This window comes from Fundulus heteroclitus, chromosome 15 (genome assembly GCF_011125445.2).
Source record: "Fundulus heteroclitus isolate FHET01 chromosome 15, MU-UCD_Fhet_4.1, whole genome shotgun sequence".
Classification (NCBI taxonomy): Eukaryota; Metazoa; Chordata; class Actinopteri; order Cyprinodontiformes; family Fundulidae; genus Fundulus; species Fundulus heteroclitus.
In genome coordinates, this window is record NC_046375.1 from 16,463,868 (window position 1) to 16,481,645 (window position 17,778).

Genomic DNA, 17,778 nt, shown 5'->3' on the forward strand with positions numbered 1-17,778 from the left:
GTTACCACAATGCTCAGTTCTTGGGCCTGTTTTTTTTTCATCATGCCTGCTTTCTTTGGGCTCAATTTTTAAAAGCATAATTGTGCCTTTCATCTTTATACTGATGACTGCCAGGTTCATGCTCCCCTGGAACATGAAGGTACCTACTCTGCGCAATCACTGTGTGAGTGCCTTGAGGAAGTAAGACCCTGGATGACTCCTAACTTCCATAATTTTAATAGGAAAAAGACAGAGGTTTTGTTTTTTTTAGTCCCGGGGTCTCCAGTGGGTCGTCATCTGTAGAGCTTGGCCCTCTGGCACATAAAACCCAATGTCACCAAGCTTGGGGTAAAAATGGAATGTAGTTTTAATCTTGAGAGGCAGATCAGTTCAGAGCACTGTAATACATTTTAAATCTCTTCAATTTAGAAACAAAAGTTCAAAAGCCGCCTTAAAACTACAAGTAAAGTCAACTTTCAGATTTGCATATTCAAGTCATGACAATTTACAACTATAAGTTAAACATCAGAACACACACAAACTTAAGTTGTGTCAAAAAGTTATTATAATAAATTGAGTTTATAATACAGAATAAGTGCATTGAACTTAACTTGCATGTTCTCTTAAAACAGGACTTTGAAACTGTAATCCATGCATTTATCACAACAGGTCTGGATTACTGCAACTCTCTGTATTATGGTGTCTCGCAGACAACCCTGTCTAGTCTCCAGCTGGTGCAGAATGCAGCTGCCCATCTTTTAACTGGTTCATGAAAGAGAGAGCACATAACCCCTGTTTTATTTATTTTTTGTGTGACCAGGGTCACACTTAGAATAAAAAAAAAATATGCGTGGTTGTTATGGGAGTTCTGGGTGAAATTCTAAACAATAGTAACTGAGTTCCCATCTTTACCAAATGACGAGACGGTGGTAATGACGTTCGAGTGGTGTGAGGCCATAGTGACTTCAGAATAATAATTCTTATAACAGTGGTTACGAAGTTCAGTGCAATGCGATTCAGAATATGCACAGAAGATAATAATCTACTATAGACCAATACGTTGTCCTATTCTTTACTTCAAATCCGGAGGGCCGTCTTTCCCATAGGGTTCCATTTAAACAAGTCAGCGTGTAGCACTTTTTTTGTTTCCTTAACAAGTTATTATTTTGTATCACTATGCTGCCTATATGCTCTTATAACTTTTATTAATGCATAAAAGCTGTCGTATGTATTGAAATCATTGGTCAAATGTTGCTTTTCATGCTTTGTTAGACCTAAAAAGCCTGAAGCTGTTTGAATCAAATATTTATACTATTTCTATCATGTAGTCACACGTTGATGTCAAATAAAACAAAACCACAACAACCAGACAATAATAAAAATAAACAGCACATTTGCATGCGATTTTGTGCATAGGATTTATCTTGTAAAAGTTTATATCAAGCCGTAGTTTAAGAGTTCAGGAACATTTTTGGCAAAAAACTGGGATATGACAGTATTCATCGTTGCGCTAATAACGTAACTTCTGGCGTATGAAAAAGGGACGGCGCCTCCTTGACGTGCTTACAGAATAGGGCGTAACACCGTCAGCTGACAGCAGTCACGTGAATGAAACTTCCGTGTTTACAGGCGAGGCTACAGTAATATGTCGTGTGCCTGTAGTTCGGAAAGGAGCTATTTTTTCCCCCAAAGACCTTCGGTAGCTCCATGAGCAGAGTAAAAAATAAAAATAAACCAGTAACTTAGAAAACCGGGAAGACTGAGATCTGCCTTTGCACAACAGTAAGTTTACTGCCTAGTTACCTTTTTGCAGAATTGTTTTAACAATGTGTTTTAACGAAAATGCATCTTAATGTATCCTTATTAATTTTCTCGTTACTTTTAAATGGCTAAATTACAAAAAAAGTAATGAAAAATGCTAATATATTGCACCGTACTGATATGCTGCCACATCCTTTTGACTTCCACTAAAAGACATGACAGTTGCAGGGCACAATGAAGGGAGTCACTCAGCAGGTTGGCGTTGCTGGCCGCTCCCAGTCAGCTGAGCCTCACGAGATTTAAGGTGCCTGTAAGGATAAAAAAAAAAAAAAAAAAAAACAACAACTTGAAAATATCATCACCACATCAATGCAAAAGTTTGAATGTGGCTGCTTGTTCTGTCCTTTGTTTTATTTTGTGTTGTTTTATTTGTCTTTGATGGAGTCCAGCATTACCTGTCCTGTTCTTGCTAAAGTATCTATAAATGTGACCATGTTTTCATATCTTACAACCACAAGCTAAAAAGTATTTTATCAGAATTAGATATGGAAGACCAACAAGAACATGGAGGAGAAGCCAGCATTCACTTACACACTCACAACGAAGGGCAATTTGGAGAGACTAGGTAACCCAAGAGTCATGTTTGTGGACTTCGGGAGGAAGCTGGAGTACTAGGAGAGAACACATGCAACCTAGGACCTTCTTGCCACAAGGCAGCAGTGTTACCTGTCATGATGTACACCTGTGTGTTTTGTTAATTACACCCACCCGTGTAATCTCCTTTCATCTGAGTTGTATTTAAATTCCTATTATTAAATAGTATTAAATTTCCTTCTGTCCCTTCTTGTCCTTTTGAATCTCTTCGCTAAAATATATTCATCTACAATGCGCCTGCAGACGTCCTGTTGCCGTTTGGTCCGTCCCCTCCGCAATACATGACTCTACCAACTGTGCCACTGTGCAGCTCTTGGAAAGAAAAATTATATGTTTTTTTTTTTTTTTTTTTTTCCAAAAACAAATCTGAAATTCCCAGGATGCATATGATTTCAGTCTTTTTTTTTTTACTCTAATGCTCCTAAATAAATTACAGTGTGCTTCATGTTGTACCAGAGGGTGTTATGATCAGATGAGACCAAAAACAAATCTGTCTGGCTTGCATGCCAAACGGTGCGCATGTGGAAGAAACGAATGGTGCCCATCACCATGCCCGAACACAAGTGTACTAAGTGTAAACAATGGCGGTGGTAGCATGTCATGTAGGACTTTTTATCTTCAGTAGGGAAGTGGCCAGCCTTGATAGGAAGATGAATGGATCTTAATATAGGGAAGTACTTGGGGAAAAAAAACACATTAAAGGGTACTAAAGACCCAAGACGGAGAAGAAGGCTAATCTTTTAGCAATCTTTTAAGACAGCCAGAGCTACAGTGATCAAAGATCGAAGCATGTCCATGTGTTGAATTTGTCGTAAATCCATCTAAGAATCTTTGACAAGACTTGAAAGCTGTTGCTCATTATTGATCTCCATCCAGTCTGACTGAGTTTAAGGCAAGCAAGAATGGAAAAACTGCAGATCCGAAAAAAGCCAGCAGAGCCAAAACCTAAAAGGGTCGTGGCTGTAATTTACAGTAAAAAGTGGTTCTGCAAAGTTTTTATTCAGGGGGTGTTTAAATGCAAATGCAAGCACTTGCAGAGCCCGAGCTCTTCAGCTTTTTATTTGTGAAAAATGTTGATGACCATGTAGGCCTGCTCTCAGTCATGCACTACCTTAGTTTGTTCAATCGCATAAATTCCAAATGACATACACTGAAAGTTGTAGTTGTAACTTATCAAAAAAAATATGCTTACCAAGCTTTTTCATTCTTAGTTATGGTTTACATTTTGTGTATTATTTTGTTTGTTATTATAGACCTGAGTCTGTTGATAAAGATTTAAGTTCCTATTTCATCAGGTTTTCTATTTTCTCTTCAGGAATGCATCTTGCAGTGCTTGTTTTCGCCTCTGCGGCCACCATGGCCACCTATGCCCTTGACAATGGACTGATGAGGACCCCTCCAATGGGCTGGTTGGCATGGGAACGGTACCGCTGTGACATTGACTGCAAATACGACCCAAAGAACTGCATCAGGCAAGCATGCCTTTAATAAAGGAACACAAAAAATATCCAAAAAATAAGTTATTACATAGAGGCGGTTAAGTGGCATTATATTTAATAAACTTAATAGCAATAGTGCATGAAAATCATTGAACTGCTTCACTTTTAATACCAACAACAATTTGACTCAAATGCAGCATATGTTCATTAGATGCTCGCAATCACTACATCTTGTTTGATTCTCCCTCCAGCGAGAATCTGTTTATTGACATGGCGGACAGACTCTTTGAGGACGGCTGGAAGGAACTGGGCTACGTCTACGTGAACATAGATGACTGTTGGTCATCCATGGAGCGAGACAAAGATGGACGGCTGCAGCCTGATCCCAATAGGTACAGCATACTTTGAGAGATAAACACTATTGTTTCCCTTCCTGCAAACACATCTTTATCATATCCAGCCCAGCAGGTCAATAAAACAATGAAACTGTTTACCAGTCCTGGCGAAGCACCTTAATCATTAGCTTTCTTATCGTCATCCTCAATGCAGAGTCAGCAGAAATGTGAATAAGACAATAACCTTTAAGTTCTGTGGGAAGTTGTGCTGAATAGATGACCCTTCATTTACACAAATGAGATGGTGTCGTTCTGCTGTTCCTAAGGGATCAAGACATAATGTGGAAAACAAAGAGTTATTAAACTGTCTCAGCAGTTGACGTTTACTTCCGATGTTTAAATCAGGTTTCCAGGGGGAATTCCTAGGCTGGCACGCTACCTGCACGACCGGGGCCTCAAACTGGGCATCTATGGGGACATGGGCACCCACACCTGCGGGGGCTACCCTGGGACAACGCTGGATAAGATTGAAATAGATGCTCAGACATTCGCTGACTGGGAGGTGGACATGTTTAAATTTGACGGCTGTTACTCAAATGCTCTCGAGCAGGAGTTGGGTAAGAAAACCTGAGCATTAAGTTTAAGGGTATGGATTCAGAGGTGATACCCCTTGTGATCTTGATTGTCTCTTACGGTTTTTCCTGACAGGTTATCCTCGAATGTCAAAGGCTTTGAACGCAACGGGCCGCCCCATTGGCTACTCATGCAGCTGGCCTGCTTATCAGGGTGGACTTCCACCAAAGGTGCTTAACACTGGCAGATGTATATGTTGTGAATTGTGTGTTCTAGTACAATCACAAAATACGTTTTATAGTGTAATAACGTGAATGCTTTTTATGTGTCAGGTGAATTACACTAAGCTCGGGCAGATCTGCAACCTGTGGCGTAACTATGGTGACATTCAAGACTCATGGAGCAGCGTGCTGAGCATTGCTGATTGGTTTTTTGAAAACCAGGATGTCCTGGCACCTGCAGCTGGACCTGGAAGGTGGAACGACCCCGACATGGTTTGTGTCACTAGTCCTAACAAACCTTAGTGTTTTCCCATTTTAAGCATTTACAAACTATGGAATTTGATCGACCTTCCTTCCTTCCTTCCTTCCTTCCTTCCTTCCTTCCTTCCTTCCTTCCTTCCTTCCTTCCTTCCTTCCTTCCTTCCTTCCTTCCTTCCTTCCTTCCTTCCTTCCTTCCTTCCTTCCTTCCTTCCTTCCTTCCTACATATTGAGCAGTCTACTTAGTTAATAATCTATTATGCAGTTATTTAGTTAGTTATGATCTTAGTTAATAGGTTAGTCATGTAGTTAGTAATCTACTTAGTTATTTATATTAACTTATTTGTTATTTACATAGTTACTAATTTAGTTAGGTATTTAGTTAGTTACCTATGTTCTTAGTTAATACTAGCTACTAGCAAAATTACCTGTTAGACATTAAGTCAGTTACTTAAGTGTTTGCTTAGTTTGTTGGTTACTCACTAATGTATTATTTTGCTTAGCTCCCTGCTTACTTAGTTACTTAATAATTTAGTTATTTTTCTCAGTATTTATTAAATCTTAATTTAACCAGATAATAGACCAATTGAGTTAAAGACCCCCTTCCCAAGGGTGACCTGGCCAAAAATGGCAGCGGCACATGCCGTAATGGACAAGAACCAAAACGACCATTAAACTATATCAAGTGCGAGCAATTTTACTAATTAAAAAACAGGATTTATTTGGTACAGTAACAGTATAAAATCTAAAACGGTGACAAGGTGAGATTTAAAACACAGCCACTGTTAGAATAACTTCCATCGTCGGTCTCTTAAGATAGTACTTTCGGTGAAGCAGTTTCAGTTCATCTTGGAGAGTCTTCTATGCGGGGGGCGGGGGGGGGGGGCATAAAACTGAAAGCTTTCTTTCCTTTTTTCGTTCAAACATGAGGAGCTGGGAAATACAAAATGTCATTTGATCATAAGGCATAACGGCTTTCAGTTCTCAGAAGAACCAAGGCAATAAAAGCCTTTTCAATCTAGAGTCATCCAGTATGGATATCACCTTACATTCAAGGAAGACATGCCAACTTTAGCATACAGTTCACAGTAGTCCGTAAGGCGGCTACAACCAGTACAACCTGGATACTGACGTTAAGAACCATAAGCAAATGGTTGAAGCACACGTATACACTGCATTGCCACAATCAAATCCTGGCAGAAAAGTGGCTGTTATTAGAAGCTCCTGAGCACTGAGGGAGAAACATGGCTTGTTTCTTTAATAGAAACTGAGCTTAACCCTTGGTGTTCAAATGTCTAAAATGAACCGCAAAAGAAAGCTCTGCATCAATAATTAATCCCACGTACTTGTAACTGGTAACTAGCTTGAGAGTTTTACCATGAGCAGTGTTAGTCAAGGGGACGTTCTCTCAGAAAGCATTTTTTGTTTTGTTTCAGCATTGAAAACAAGTATTTAATTGCTCCAGATGGATCTCCACTGCATCAAAGGTGGACTGCAGAAATTCTAATCCCTGTGGGATTAAGTTTGAATAGCAGTAAATTACAGAATCATCCACGTGAAAATGTTAGGAGGCATAAGATAAGTTCGCACAGGTTGATAATGTAGGTTGTGAACAGGATCAGTCCCAAGACTGACCCTTGAGGTACCCCTTTTGTGACCTCTACAAGCAACTAACTCGAGCCATCTTAAAACATTGCGTACTATTTGCTAAATAATCTTGCAAACCAAGAGAGACGGGTTGTTTGAAGATACAATATTTTAAAATAATTTATAAGAAGAGACTGATCCACAGTGTCAAATGCCCTGGATCCAAAAAATTAATTCTAACTATCAGGATGAGCTGATTTAGTTAGTTACGTCGAATCTTTGGTTTTTGCTAGCCCCGTGCTTTAAGAGTTTCAGCTGTGCAAATATCCACAATAAATATTTTACCAGTTTTTTTATTGATACTTCAAATATCAGCTAAAAAGCCAGAGGAAGCATTAAAAATTGGAGTCCAGAGAAGTATGGGTTTTTACAATGAGAAGCCCATATACTTCTGCGTCTCTGTTTACAACACAGTCAGGTTCATTATGAAAAATGTGTCTGTCTCACTGACATAAACAGATATCAGTTGTCAAAAGGGTTTGAATGTCTACTTTAAAATATCATCCCTCTTGACTGTGCGATTACTTTTCTGTTCTCAACAGCTGGTCATCGGAGATTTTGGCCTCAGTATGGAGCAGTCTCGTTCTCAGATGGCTTTGTGGGCAATCATGGCCGCTCCCCTGTTCATGTCCAACGACCTTCGCACAATCAGCGGCGAAGCTCGGAGCATCCTTCAAAACAAAATGATCATCAGCATCAACCAGGATCCCTTGGGTATCCAGGGAAGACGCATTCTCAAGGTGAGGATCTGAGTGACTTTTCGGCATTGGCTGTGAGGACAATAAGAACGAGAACATTAAGAAGTGTTTCTATATTTCACATGTTCTGATCTGTGATTGCTTTCCATCTTCAAGGAGAAGAGTGGCATCGAGGTGTTCTGGCGCCCCCTGTCGAACAACGCCAGCGCTTTAGTGTTCTTCAGCCGCCGCACTGACATGCCCTATCGCTACAAAACCTCCCTAACTAAACTCAATTACACCACAGGCAGCTACAAGGTAGGTCTCAGACATTAAGCTTTTAACCTGGGGATGTAATTCAGGCAGTAACTAGAGGTGTTGTTTAAATGTGCAGATTTCCTTCCAAATTAGATCACCTATTTCTGTCTCTTTTTTTTTTCTAGGTCACCGATGTCTACACTGGCCAGACTGACGTGCTAAAAGACTCCACTGACTTTGTGGTTTCAGTGAACCCTACAGGTGTAGTCATGTGGTACGTCTCCGCGCCCGGCAAGCTACGGTACCACCCGTTTATCGGACGGGGCAAACTCCGCAGGCCGGTTTACGATACGGATGAAAACGCCCATCCTCGAGTCTTTCTTTGAACTTTTACGATCTTTTAATCACTTTAGAGTTTCAAACTCGGTGACCCTCAACTGGGTCTGCTTGAATCACACATTCTTTCTTTCTGCTCGCAGAGTTTATTGCTCTACCTCAGGATTATTCAGGTTTTCTTTTCAGAGAATTTCAGCTATCATAGTCACCAACAGTTTTTTGGGAAGGATAATGCCAAACTAAAGCATTACGGATTACATTCTGACTTTTTTTTATCGCACACACAACTTTTTAAAACCGACTAAATCAGCACCAGAATGAAGTTCTGCCTTCTCTAAATATTTTTTCCCAAGAAATGTAGTATTTAGAATAAAATAGCATTTTAAATGTGGCAATCTTTTGTAAAAAATTCTCAATTCTTTTTGGAATAAAGGGAGATTATATAAGAAGCGACTGTTTGAATTTTTGTTTTTCCATCCTCAGTAAGTTCCTGGAAAGGTAATTCAACTGTTTATTTGACTGCAGGTAGATTTTCTGTTAAATTCAGTAACAAACTGTAAAGTAATCCAGTGTCACCATCAGGCTGCTATAGCTCTTGGGAATTGGAGGCCGGAGCCAACGACAAACCACCAGAGAAATACCAGAAGCACCCCCCTCCCTTAGCTGAGCAGGGTGAGAAATTGATTTCTGGAACAGATTGATCCTCCACCTTTGCAGGGCCTTCTTCAGGACAGGGTGTCTAGTAGTAAACGGCCGAAACACCCAGTGACCCTGAAGTCTACCACGGAAGCAACCTTTCTGAACAGGACGTCGTGCTTCGTTTAAATCAAGAACTCCTGTTGGTTTGTGCCTGCACACAACGCACGTCTGCACTTCTCGTCCTGTGTATGTGAAGACGTATTTCTAACATGCTGACCCGTGTGTGTATATTTAAGGTTAAACAACATCAGAGGAAACAACCGAGAAAAGGACACACAACTGGTTAAAATGTCTTGATTCTGTGGTTTAAAAACGAGACCCTTATTAATAATCATAAAACATAATACTTCAGTGAAAATCTTTTGAGGGGGAGTGTAAAAACTTGAAACCTAGTTGCATAAGTTTGCCCACCCTGAAACATGTTCAGTTTCAGTATTCAGTCGAGTTTGGTGGGAGTCTGTCGAGCAGAGGACTGAAGGTTTTAGATCAAAACCGACTATCTGCAAATGTTAATGATGTTATCCAGCTTCACAAAAACCTTAGTTCTATCTGATGAATGGTCACCCCACAGCATGATGTTGCCACCACCATGCTTGACAGTGGATGTACAGTAGTTTTCTTTAGCAAACATACCTTTTTCAAAATGTGGCTCAAAAGTTAATGTTTGGTTTCATCAGACCATGTCGAATTCTTCCACAAGGTTTCGGGATATTTTAGTCAGGCCTAGATTTTTTAATTGGAAGAATATTCGTCTGTTTTACAACAATACTTCTTAGTCTATACAAATGACGGATAGAGCAGATTGTTGTTATATACAGTGGAGCAAAAGTAAAAAAGTATTTAGTCAGCCCCTGATTGTGCGAGTTCTACTTGGAAAGATCAATAAGGTCTGCAATATTCGTCAAAGGTACAAAAAGAAGAAGAAAGAAGAAGCAGGAAATCACATTGTAGGATTTTTAAAGAAACCGATTGTAAATTATGGTGGAAAATAAGCATTTGGTCAATAACAAATGTTCAACTCAATACTTTGTAGCATAACATTTGTTGGCAGTGACAGAACTCAAACGTTTCCTTTAAGTCTTCACCAGCTTTGGACACACTGTAGCTGGTATTTTGGGCCGTACATCCATGCAGATCTCCTCTAGAGTAGTGATGTTATGGGGCTGTTGCTGGGCAACACAGATTTTCAACTCCCTCCAAAAATTTCTATGGGGTTAAAGGCGCTATAAGTCATACTGACACCTTGTGGCTTACATCGGTAAAACAGCTTGCCGATCAGAACAATCTAATATGCCGTTTTTTAATTTTTGCTTCCACACAATAGGTATATAATGTTGTATTCTGTTCTATTTCTGGTCCGCTTCTCTTACTGGCTTCCATGTTTGCAGGCTCCTGCTCTTTTGCCAGGATATAATACCAAATGTTGCACTCTGTGTTGGGAACCCATGAGGACTCTCATAAGATTGGCTGAGGAACCAGGAAGTAAACACGAGCTACACTCTGAACCTAAGTAGTTCTGCACTGTACCTCTAGGTTTGGAAGGAGAAAATCCTGACTAAGACATTGTTGATGGAGAGGACCGATTGATTAAAGGGAATGTTACTTGCATTTACGGTGACAAATGAGAATGATTTAGGTTGATTTTACAGTAAATATCTTACTTATAGCTTCTTTAAGGTCTGGACACTAGCTAGGCTACTCCAGGACCTTGAAATGCTTTTTATGGAGCCACTCCTTGGTCGCCTGAGTGGTGTGTTTGGGATCATTGTTATGCTGGAAGACCGAGCCACATTCCATCCTCCTCCATTCTTCTTCCAAACGCGATGAGTAGAGTTTGTGCCAAAAAGTTCTATTTTGGTTTCATCTGACCACATGATATTCTCCCAATCCTCTTCTGGATCATCCATATGCTCTCTGGCAAACTTCAGACGGGCCTGGACTTTTTCTGGCTTAATCAGGAGGACACGCCTGGCACTGCAGGACCTGAGTTCCTCTCGGCATAGTGTGTTACTGATGGTAGCCTTTGTTACTTTGGTCCCAGCTCACTGCAGGTCATTCATCAGGTCTCTCTGTTGAGTTCTGAGAGTTTTGCTCACAGTTCTCATTATCATTTTGACCCCATGGGACGAGATCTTGCATGGGTCCCCAGGTTGAGGGAGATTATCAATGGTCGAGTGGAGGACAGAAGAGTTACAGGTCTATGAGGGCCAGACATCTTGCTTGTTTCTGCGTGACCAAGTACTTATATTCCATCATTATTTACAAAGAAATTCTTTAAAAATCCTACAGTGTGGTTTCCTGTTTTTTTCTTCACATTTTGTCTCTCATAGTGGAAGTGTAACTATGATGAAAATTGCAGACATCTCTCATCTTTCTAACTAGGGGAACTTGCACAATCAGTGGCTGACAAAATACTTTTTTTGCCCCACTCTATAGAACACAATCAAAACTTGGCAGAAAGTCCTGGAGCTCCTTCAGTGCTCCTGTTGGCTTCTTCGCTGCTTACCTGATCTGTACTATACGAAAAGGTTTATGGTGTTATCATTTTACACCACAAAAAAAGATGCAATTTTAACAGGAGTGAGTATTCTTGTTGGATCCACACTTGAGTCAGTTATTTTCTGGTCTATAACTGTGTTGTTAGATAGTTTAAAATCTGTTCAAAAGACCTCAAGAGACTGCAACAAAAACTTTAATACGGTTTATTTTACAGCATATAAAATAATCTACAGATTTTTGCAGTACAAAATAGATTTGGTCTTAATATAAGCAGCATTAAACAAATCACAGAGTAAAGTTGGATGTTTTTCAGTAACTTTAACCAAAAAAGATTTTTTTCCCCCACAAAGATAAGGGATGATGCTGTTTTAATTGTTTTTTTTAATAAGATGTTTTATTTTCTGTAGAAAATGGTCACAACTGTTCTAATTGTTGTACTTTTGTGGATTTTATACAAGACAGAAAAACTAACTGGAAATCATCTTGTCGAAATCAAGGATTTCTTTATTTTATTTCGTTTGATTTAATAGGACTTCACTTTCAATTTATTTTGACTATATGATGAAGAGGTGAAGGAATTGGCTATTTCTGAAACTTAGCTCCTCAGATAAACATTGTTTTATAATATCAGGAATTACTTTAAGGCCACAGCACCGACTGATGTTGATCCTGATTTATGTCAGCGGCCTAAAAAGGCTGTCTCAAGGTTACGTTATTTATTATTTATAAGCGCAAGAAGCAGCTCTGTGCTGCTGTATGTTATGATACCTGCTGATCAGCCAATATATTCTGACCACCTCTGATTGAGTATTCTGTGAAACTCCCAAAACAAGGTTAAGGACCAAAGTAACCTATCAGTGGTTATAATATTATGATCACTTACCGTTCACTAGCTGTATTAATACTGCATTCTTCAGTGTCAGTCTATCAATGGGTTTTTATGACGCTTCTCGTTTAGGTTAAGAATAATCATGTATGATATATTGTATTGTGTTTAGAATCAAGCAAGACTATTTACCTTTAATTATTATTATTTTTTAATTTTGTAATTTTTTTCTTTTCCTTTACAAATTTGACACATTAAAAAAGAAAACAAACAAACACTGGGGTGTGCCTGTGTGCTAATCCAAAGGTGCCCTGGCTGCTTCGTCCGCCCCTCGGTCCAGCATCTGTCGGCCCGTTTTCAGACAGTCCTACAGCTTGTGAGTAGAGAAGCTGTTACGGGTTTGGACTCAGAATCTCCCAGACCTCCCAGAATATTGTGGCTTGATGCTCTACCCTCAGTGGGAGGAAACCCGTTCCAGTAAGAACCCATACGACCCGTTCTGCTGCATGCGGTTTGGCCTTTTTTCTAAAGATGACTCACAAGAGGAATCTTGTGGGTCGGCCTGCCCCAGTTCAGTAGAATTTACCAGGTGGAAGACCGACACCTTCTCCAAGCCAGTAACTTGTGCCTGGCAACTCTCATATTTCGGAGTCCGGTCCTGTAGCTGCTTCACTATCCAATCTCAGTAAACCATTTTCAGACGTATACCTGGCCGCTATGACAACCCGGATGGAAAGACAAGGAGAGCAATGTTTGAGTGACAAGAAATGCTATTGATCCACATGTAGCTGTCTAAATAAATAGACATGCAAGCACACATATTAGTATCAATACATACAGTGAAGCACAAAGCTTCAGTAACTGTTTCACAAACGATAAAATACACAAAAGTGATACATATTAGGAAACATATGTAACATGCAAACATGTTGAAATACATCGATTGAATGGCATAAGATATTTGCTGGAGTAACAAATGAAGATCATAATTACATATCAGGTGCTGCTGTGCAAAGGTGACATTTATGATATAGTCTGTGCAGTTCGTAAAATATCTATTCTTGACAGGCACAGTTGATAAGACATCTCAAATGAAGTTATAGTTTTGTAAAATATGCAATATTTAACATCAAACGGCATGTTTTTTTAAGAATATGTGAAATATGAAATTGTAACTTTTCATTTCAAAGTTGTAAGAAAAAGACATACTCCATCGACTCGCCAAAGGAAAGCAGTGAAATGCTTATTTGCGAGAGTTTTGGCTTATAGCATTTCTGTAGACATAAGCAGAAAGTTGTTTTTCATTTTTAGCTTTCACTTCATCTTTTTTTTTTTTCCGTTGAACCAGGTCACCTAAAGTGACTTTTGCTGAGTTAATCAAAACCCCAGTTCCGCTTTTGTGCTGATTTGCGTTCAGAATACGTCAACTTGAGAGCCAGGTTAGGGAGCTTGTGAAATCAAGCTTTATTCATCTGAGCCAGTCGGCCAAAGTAAAGCCTTTTATATCGAAGCAGCTTTTTGAAAGAGTAATTCGTGCATTCGTGACATCTAGGCAGTATAAGTGTAACTCGCTCTATCTTGGGGTGAGGGATGCATCTGTCAGTCGCCTGCAGGTTGGGCAAAAAATGCAGCACGACTTTAAACTTTTTTTCAGATTTTTGGTGACCTGCAGACTCAGAGATCATTTGATGCGGTGAGAGGGAGACAAAGACGAACAAACTAGCCGTCTACTGCAACAGTGTTTTCACAGGTTTACCAAAAAAAGTTGATTGGACAACTGCAGTTGATCCAGAACGCTTTGTTCACTAAGACTAACAAGACTAAGAAAGTAGAGCACATAACCCCAGTTCTAAAGTCCTTACACTGGCTCCCTGTATCTCAGAGAATAGACTTTAAAAATACTTCTGTTAGTCTATAAATCCATGAATGGCTTAGCACCTAAATACATCACAGACTTGTTATCAGTGTATCAACCCTCCAGACCACTCAGGTCTTCTGGCTCCAGCCTACTCTGCATACCTAGAACACGAACCAAACATGGAGAAGCAGCATTTAGTTCCTATGCTCCACTGATCTGGAACAAACTTCCAGAAAACTGTAAAAGGCTAAAACCCTAAGTTCTTTTAAATCAAGATTAAAAGCACATTTGTTTGGGATTGTCTTTGGGAAAACGTGTAAGGCTAACAAGTTTGTCCCCTTTCAGCCACTGTACTCAAAAATGGCGATGCACTATGGCGTCATTCAATGTAGGCATCACCAGCAATATGTTTGTAAACTACTCATTCTAAGCTATGAGAACACTTCATTTTTGATGCAGTCATTATTAGACTTTGGCAGAATATGTATTTATGGAAGCAATACATGATTTTTGCCAATAAAAATTTCAGAAAAGTTAAAAAACAAAACAACTGGACTTTTTTTTCGAAGTTTGAAGACTTTTCGCTTCCTATCCAGAAAGCTTTCTTCATTCAAAATGTCTGGAGTAGTGTGGAGTGTTTGAATTGAGAAAGCTTTCTGGATAGGAAGCAAAACGTCTTCAAGCGTCGAAAAAACAGTCTAGTTGCTCTGCTTTTTAACTTTTTTGGAATGACGATGACCTGGATGACTGAGAATCTTCACCAGCACTTGCTGATAAAAAGCCAAATTAGTGACTCACTGTCCCTTTGAATTTCCATGTCTTGCCATGTTACACCCACAACTTTTCATGTATTTCATTTTGGATTCATGTAATAGGCCAACACAACATTGAGCATAATTGTAGAGTTTTCAGTTTGCTTTACTGCAAATAAAAATCTGAAACATGAGGTTATGCATTTGTATTCAGCCCCCTGAGTCAATTACAGCACCACGTCTTTCTGGGAATGTCTTCACCCGCATTGTATATTTTTGCCTATTCTTGGAAAATAAATCATTGCGTGCATGACTTAGATTAATGTTGGTGAAAATGGGTACACTTCAGTTTTTTGATTTTAATTTGTAAAAGCCATAAACCTTGTTCCTTCCTCCACACGATAATCCACTACGCTTTGCTGGTCCACAATGTGACGCGACCAAATATGGTGGTGTTACAAGGTGTAAATACCTTTTCAAGTGGCCGTATCTTTCTTCTCACCAGGCTCAGCGGTAAGGCTCGCGTTGATTTTCACACGTTCACTGTGAGCCTGTAGAGGTCAGCATCACTCTTCAGTCTGTGTGCATGGCAACATGCGCCTGGTAGTCCCATCCCTTGCCAAAAAATGCACCTGCTCAACAGCACAAGGACAATCAGCCCATTCAGTCTGCTCATTTATCTCTCGGTTATGATTTACTCTCCGCTAACATCACCTCACCCGATTTTTGCACATTTATTACAATGTATAAAACAGTTTTTAGGTTCAATGCTGTCCTTGAATCCTCTGAACTCCTCATTGTATTCCTTTGGTCACCTCATCTTCACTCCTCCTTTGCTCTCTTCTTCTTTCTCCTCCCTCTTGTGTCCGATCTCCTGCGTGTCCCCTCTGACCTTGGCCTCAAAGCCCAGTGTTTGCTTACACTCTTAAGATGCTGGAGACGTCACGTGAGCCTATAGTGTGGCATGCATGCATAAAAATGAGTGAACTTGCTTTTAGTGGTATGCACCCACACACACACACACATTCACAAACACGGCTCTCCTTGGTCTTTTCAGGCCCAATTGGCTGTGTGTGCGTGTGTGAAACAAGATCTTTGCCTTCTTTTCTTCTTCATTCGGTCGGCTCGGGTATCTGTTGGCTGGCCGAGCAGAAGCCCATCTCTCCCCGGTCCAGGTCCGTGCCGTTTGGCAACCTGACGTGGGAGAGAAGTGAAGGGAGTTATGACTGGGATAATGAGATAACAGTGTAAGAAGGATTTGCACAAAGGAATGAGGCAGGGGGCCCTCAAAAAGTCCATTTGGAGGTGCAAATGAGCGAAGCAGGGAAGGGGAGAGACGAGAGTGGGTAAGGGAGGGGCGGAGAGAGGAGAGGAGCGTTCCTGCCGATGCTCACGTAGGCCCACAGCTGCAGAAAGGCGCAGTTGCCAGTCTCGTCTTTGTGTCGCACTAACACCCCTGATTCTGTTCTGTTCAGCCCTCCCTCCTACAGCCATCCCACTCATTTCTGTCACGCTGCTAGTCACACTCCCTGCCTTGCGCCTCCAAAATCCCAGCACACAGAGGGGATTTTGACATTAAATGTATGCAGACGAGACTTTGTATATAGGCCAGAATTACTGCACTGTCTCGAACGACGCGGCGCCGAGGCTTAAGCATTCACGTGCAGCTACAATGAAAGGAAAGCGAGAGAGAAACAGCCTTCGGTGTCGGATAATTGCGCCCATGTTTGTGCAAAGTCTCCAGATCTCCAGTCAGTGAGAAAATATGCTTGTGGACACACTTTCCTTTTGTGCAGAGATACAAACTGGATTGTTTCTCTGCATCGAGAGACTGCAACACTTGTTTCCAGGCACCTGATTCTGGTAACATCATCACCCCATCCGACGCCGCCAGTCAACTTGGCTGGCCGCTAAGTCGTGACATCACCACCCCTTGACAAGATCCAATGCCGGAAAGGTGATATGTATATACACCATGATATCTTCCCTCTGTTTATCGTGTTGTGATCCACATTGACTCCAAACCTTTGACACAAACAAAAAAAACCTTTGTCCTATTATCCCTGCACAGGAACAAAAGATTCCTGAAGATGCTGAATTCTGATAGGACAGCTGCTTTTCATATTTTTTTAGTGCCCGTTTGATGCCAAACCCATATTTGGCGTCATTGTGAGACACTGACTTCCCTTAGGTTTGTTTGCACACAGTCGGCACAGATCCAGATTTATTTGAAAACTTAATTCATGTCAGTACTGCGAGACTAAGACTAGAATCCAATGATGAAGAGTCAAATTCAGGTTATTTCCAGATTTATAGTAACTACTTGAGTAATTATAAAATTACAATCCCCCCCCCCCCCCCCCCCCCCCATGCCAGCAGAAGAGATCTGTTGTGCCTTTCAAAAGTATTGACACCCTTCAAACTTGTTTGCGTTTTGTCACATTAGACCCATCATCGCCTTTAATTGGGATTTTACGTGATAGACCAAGGGACTCGTACTTGTTAAGGGGAAGAAAATGTGTACAAAGGGGAAATATGCTTTTCGGTTCTTCTTTTTGACATCGAAATCATTCAGTTGTGGTGTATAATAGTGGAACTTCAACGCTTTGGTCTGAATTCCTCATTAATTATCCCCCACATTTCCCCTTTTACACCTGTTCTGAGGAGCGTCTGAGAGCAACTCATTTTGGTGCCGTCTCTTTAAATCTAAAGGAAGAACTTCACACCCTGCCCCCTCCAGGTCACAGAGCATTCCACTTCACCCCGGTTGTCCATTTTTGTAGTATGCTGGGGGACGGTGTAATGAATTGTGTAAGTTAATACAGCCAGCAATCAAACTTTTTCACTTATCCATTTGTAGCTTCGGGATCCTTGAGCTTGGATTACAAAATCGAGAAATAAAAAGGGCGGATTCTCAAACTTGGTAAGCCTGAGGTCCATGACCCTGTTTAACAGCTCCACAGTGATTAGGGTGACGTAATTGTTCAAACACTCTAACACAGAACA

The 17,778-nt window shown here is 40.5% G+C and overlaps 1 protein-coding gene across 2 annotated transcripts; it reads left to right on the forward strand.

The window, feature by feature from the left end:
• The first annotated feature begins 1,582 nt into the window (after nucleotides 1-1,582).
• naga (N-acetylgalactosaminidase, alpha) lies at nucleotides 1,583-8,588 on the forward strand. Of its 2 annotated transcripts, none has more exons than XM_021319630.2 (9): nucleotides 1,583-1,761; nucleotides 3,690-3,866; nucleotides 4,085-4,225; nucleotides 4,574-4,785; nucleotides 4,877-4,971; nucleotides 5,074-5,235; nucleotides 7,410-7,607; nucleotides 7,722-7,862; nucleotides 7,988-8,588. In XM_021319630.2, the coding sequence occupies exons 2-9, from the start codon at nucleotides 3,712-3,714 to the stop codon at nucleotides 8,186-8,188; spliced, it is 1,305 nt and encodes a 434-aa protein (XP_021175305.2). In that variant the 5' UTR covers nucleotides 1,583-1,761; nucleotides 3,690-3,711; the 3' UTR covers nucleotides 8,189-8,588. The 2 variants fall into 2 exon arrangements, with proteins under 2 accessions (XP_021175305.2, XP_012724259.2); XM_012868805.3 differs by having other exon boundaries at nucleotides 1,584-1,761; nucleotides 3,710-3,866.
• Nucleotides 8,589-17,778: the final 9,190 nt, after the last annotated feature.

Bases quoted from the DNA above. Each gene is read 5' to 3' on its own strand.
- naga (XM_021319630.2), top strand. From the start codon at position 3,712: ATGCATCTTGCAGTGCTTGTTTTCGCCTCTGCGGCCACCATGGCCACC. The intron at 4,972-5,073 runs GTGCTTAACACT...TTTATGTGTCAG, and splicing joins AGGGTGGACTTCCACCAAAG to GTGAATTACACTAAGCTCGG. The intron at 7,863-7,987 runs GTAGGTCTCAGA...TTTTTTTTCTAG, and splicing joins ACACCACAGGCAGCTACAAG to GTCACCGATGTCTACACTGG.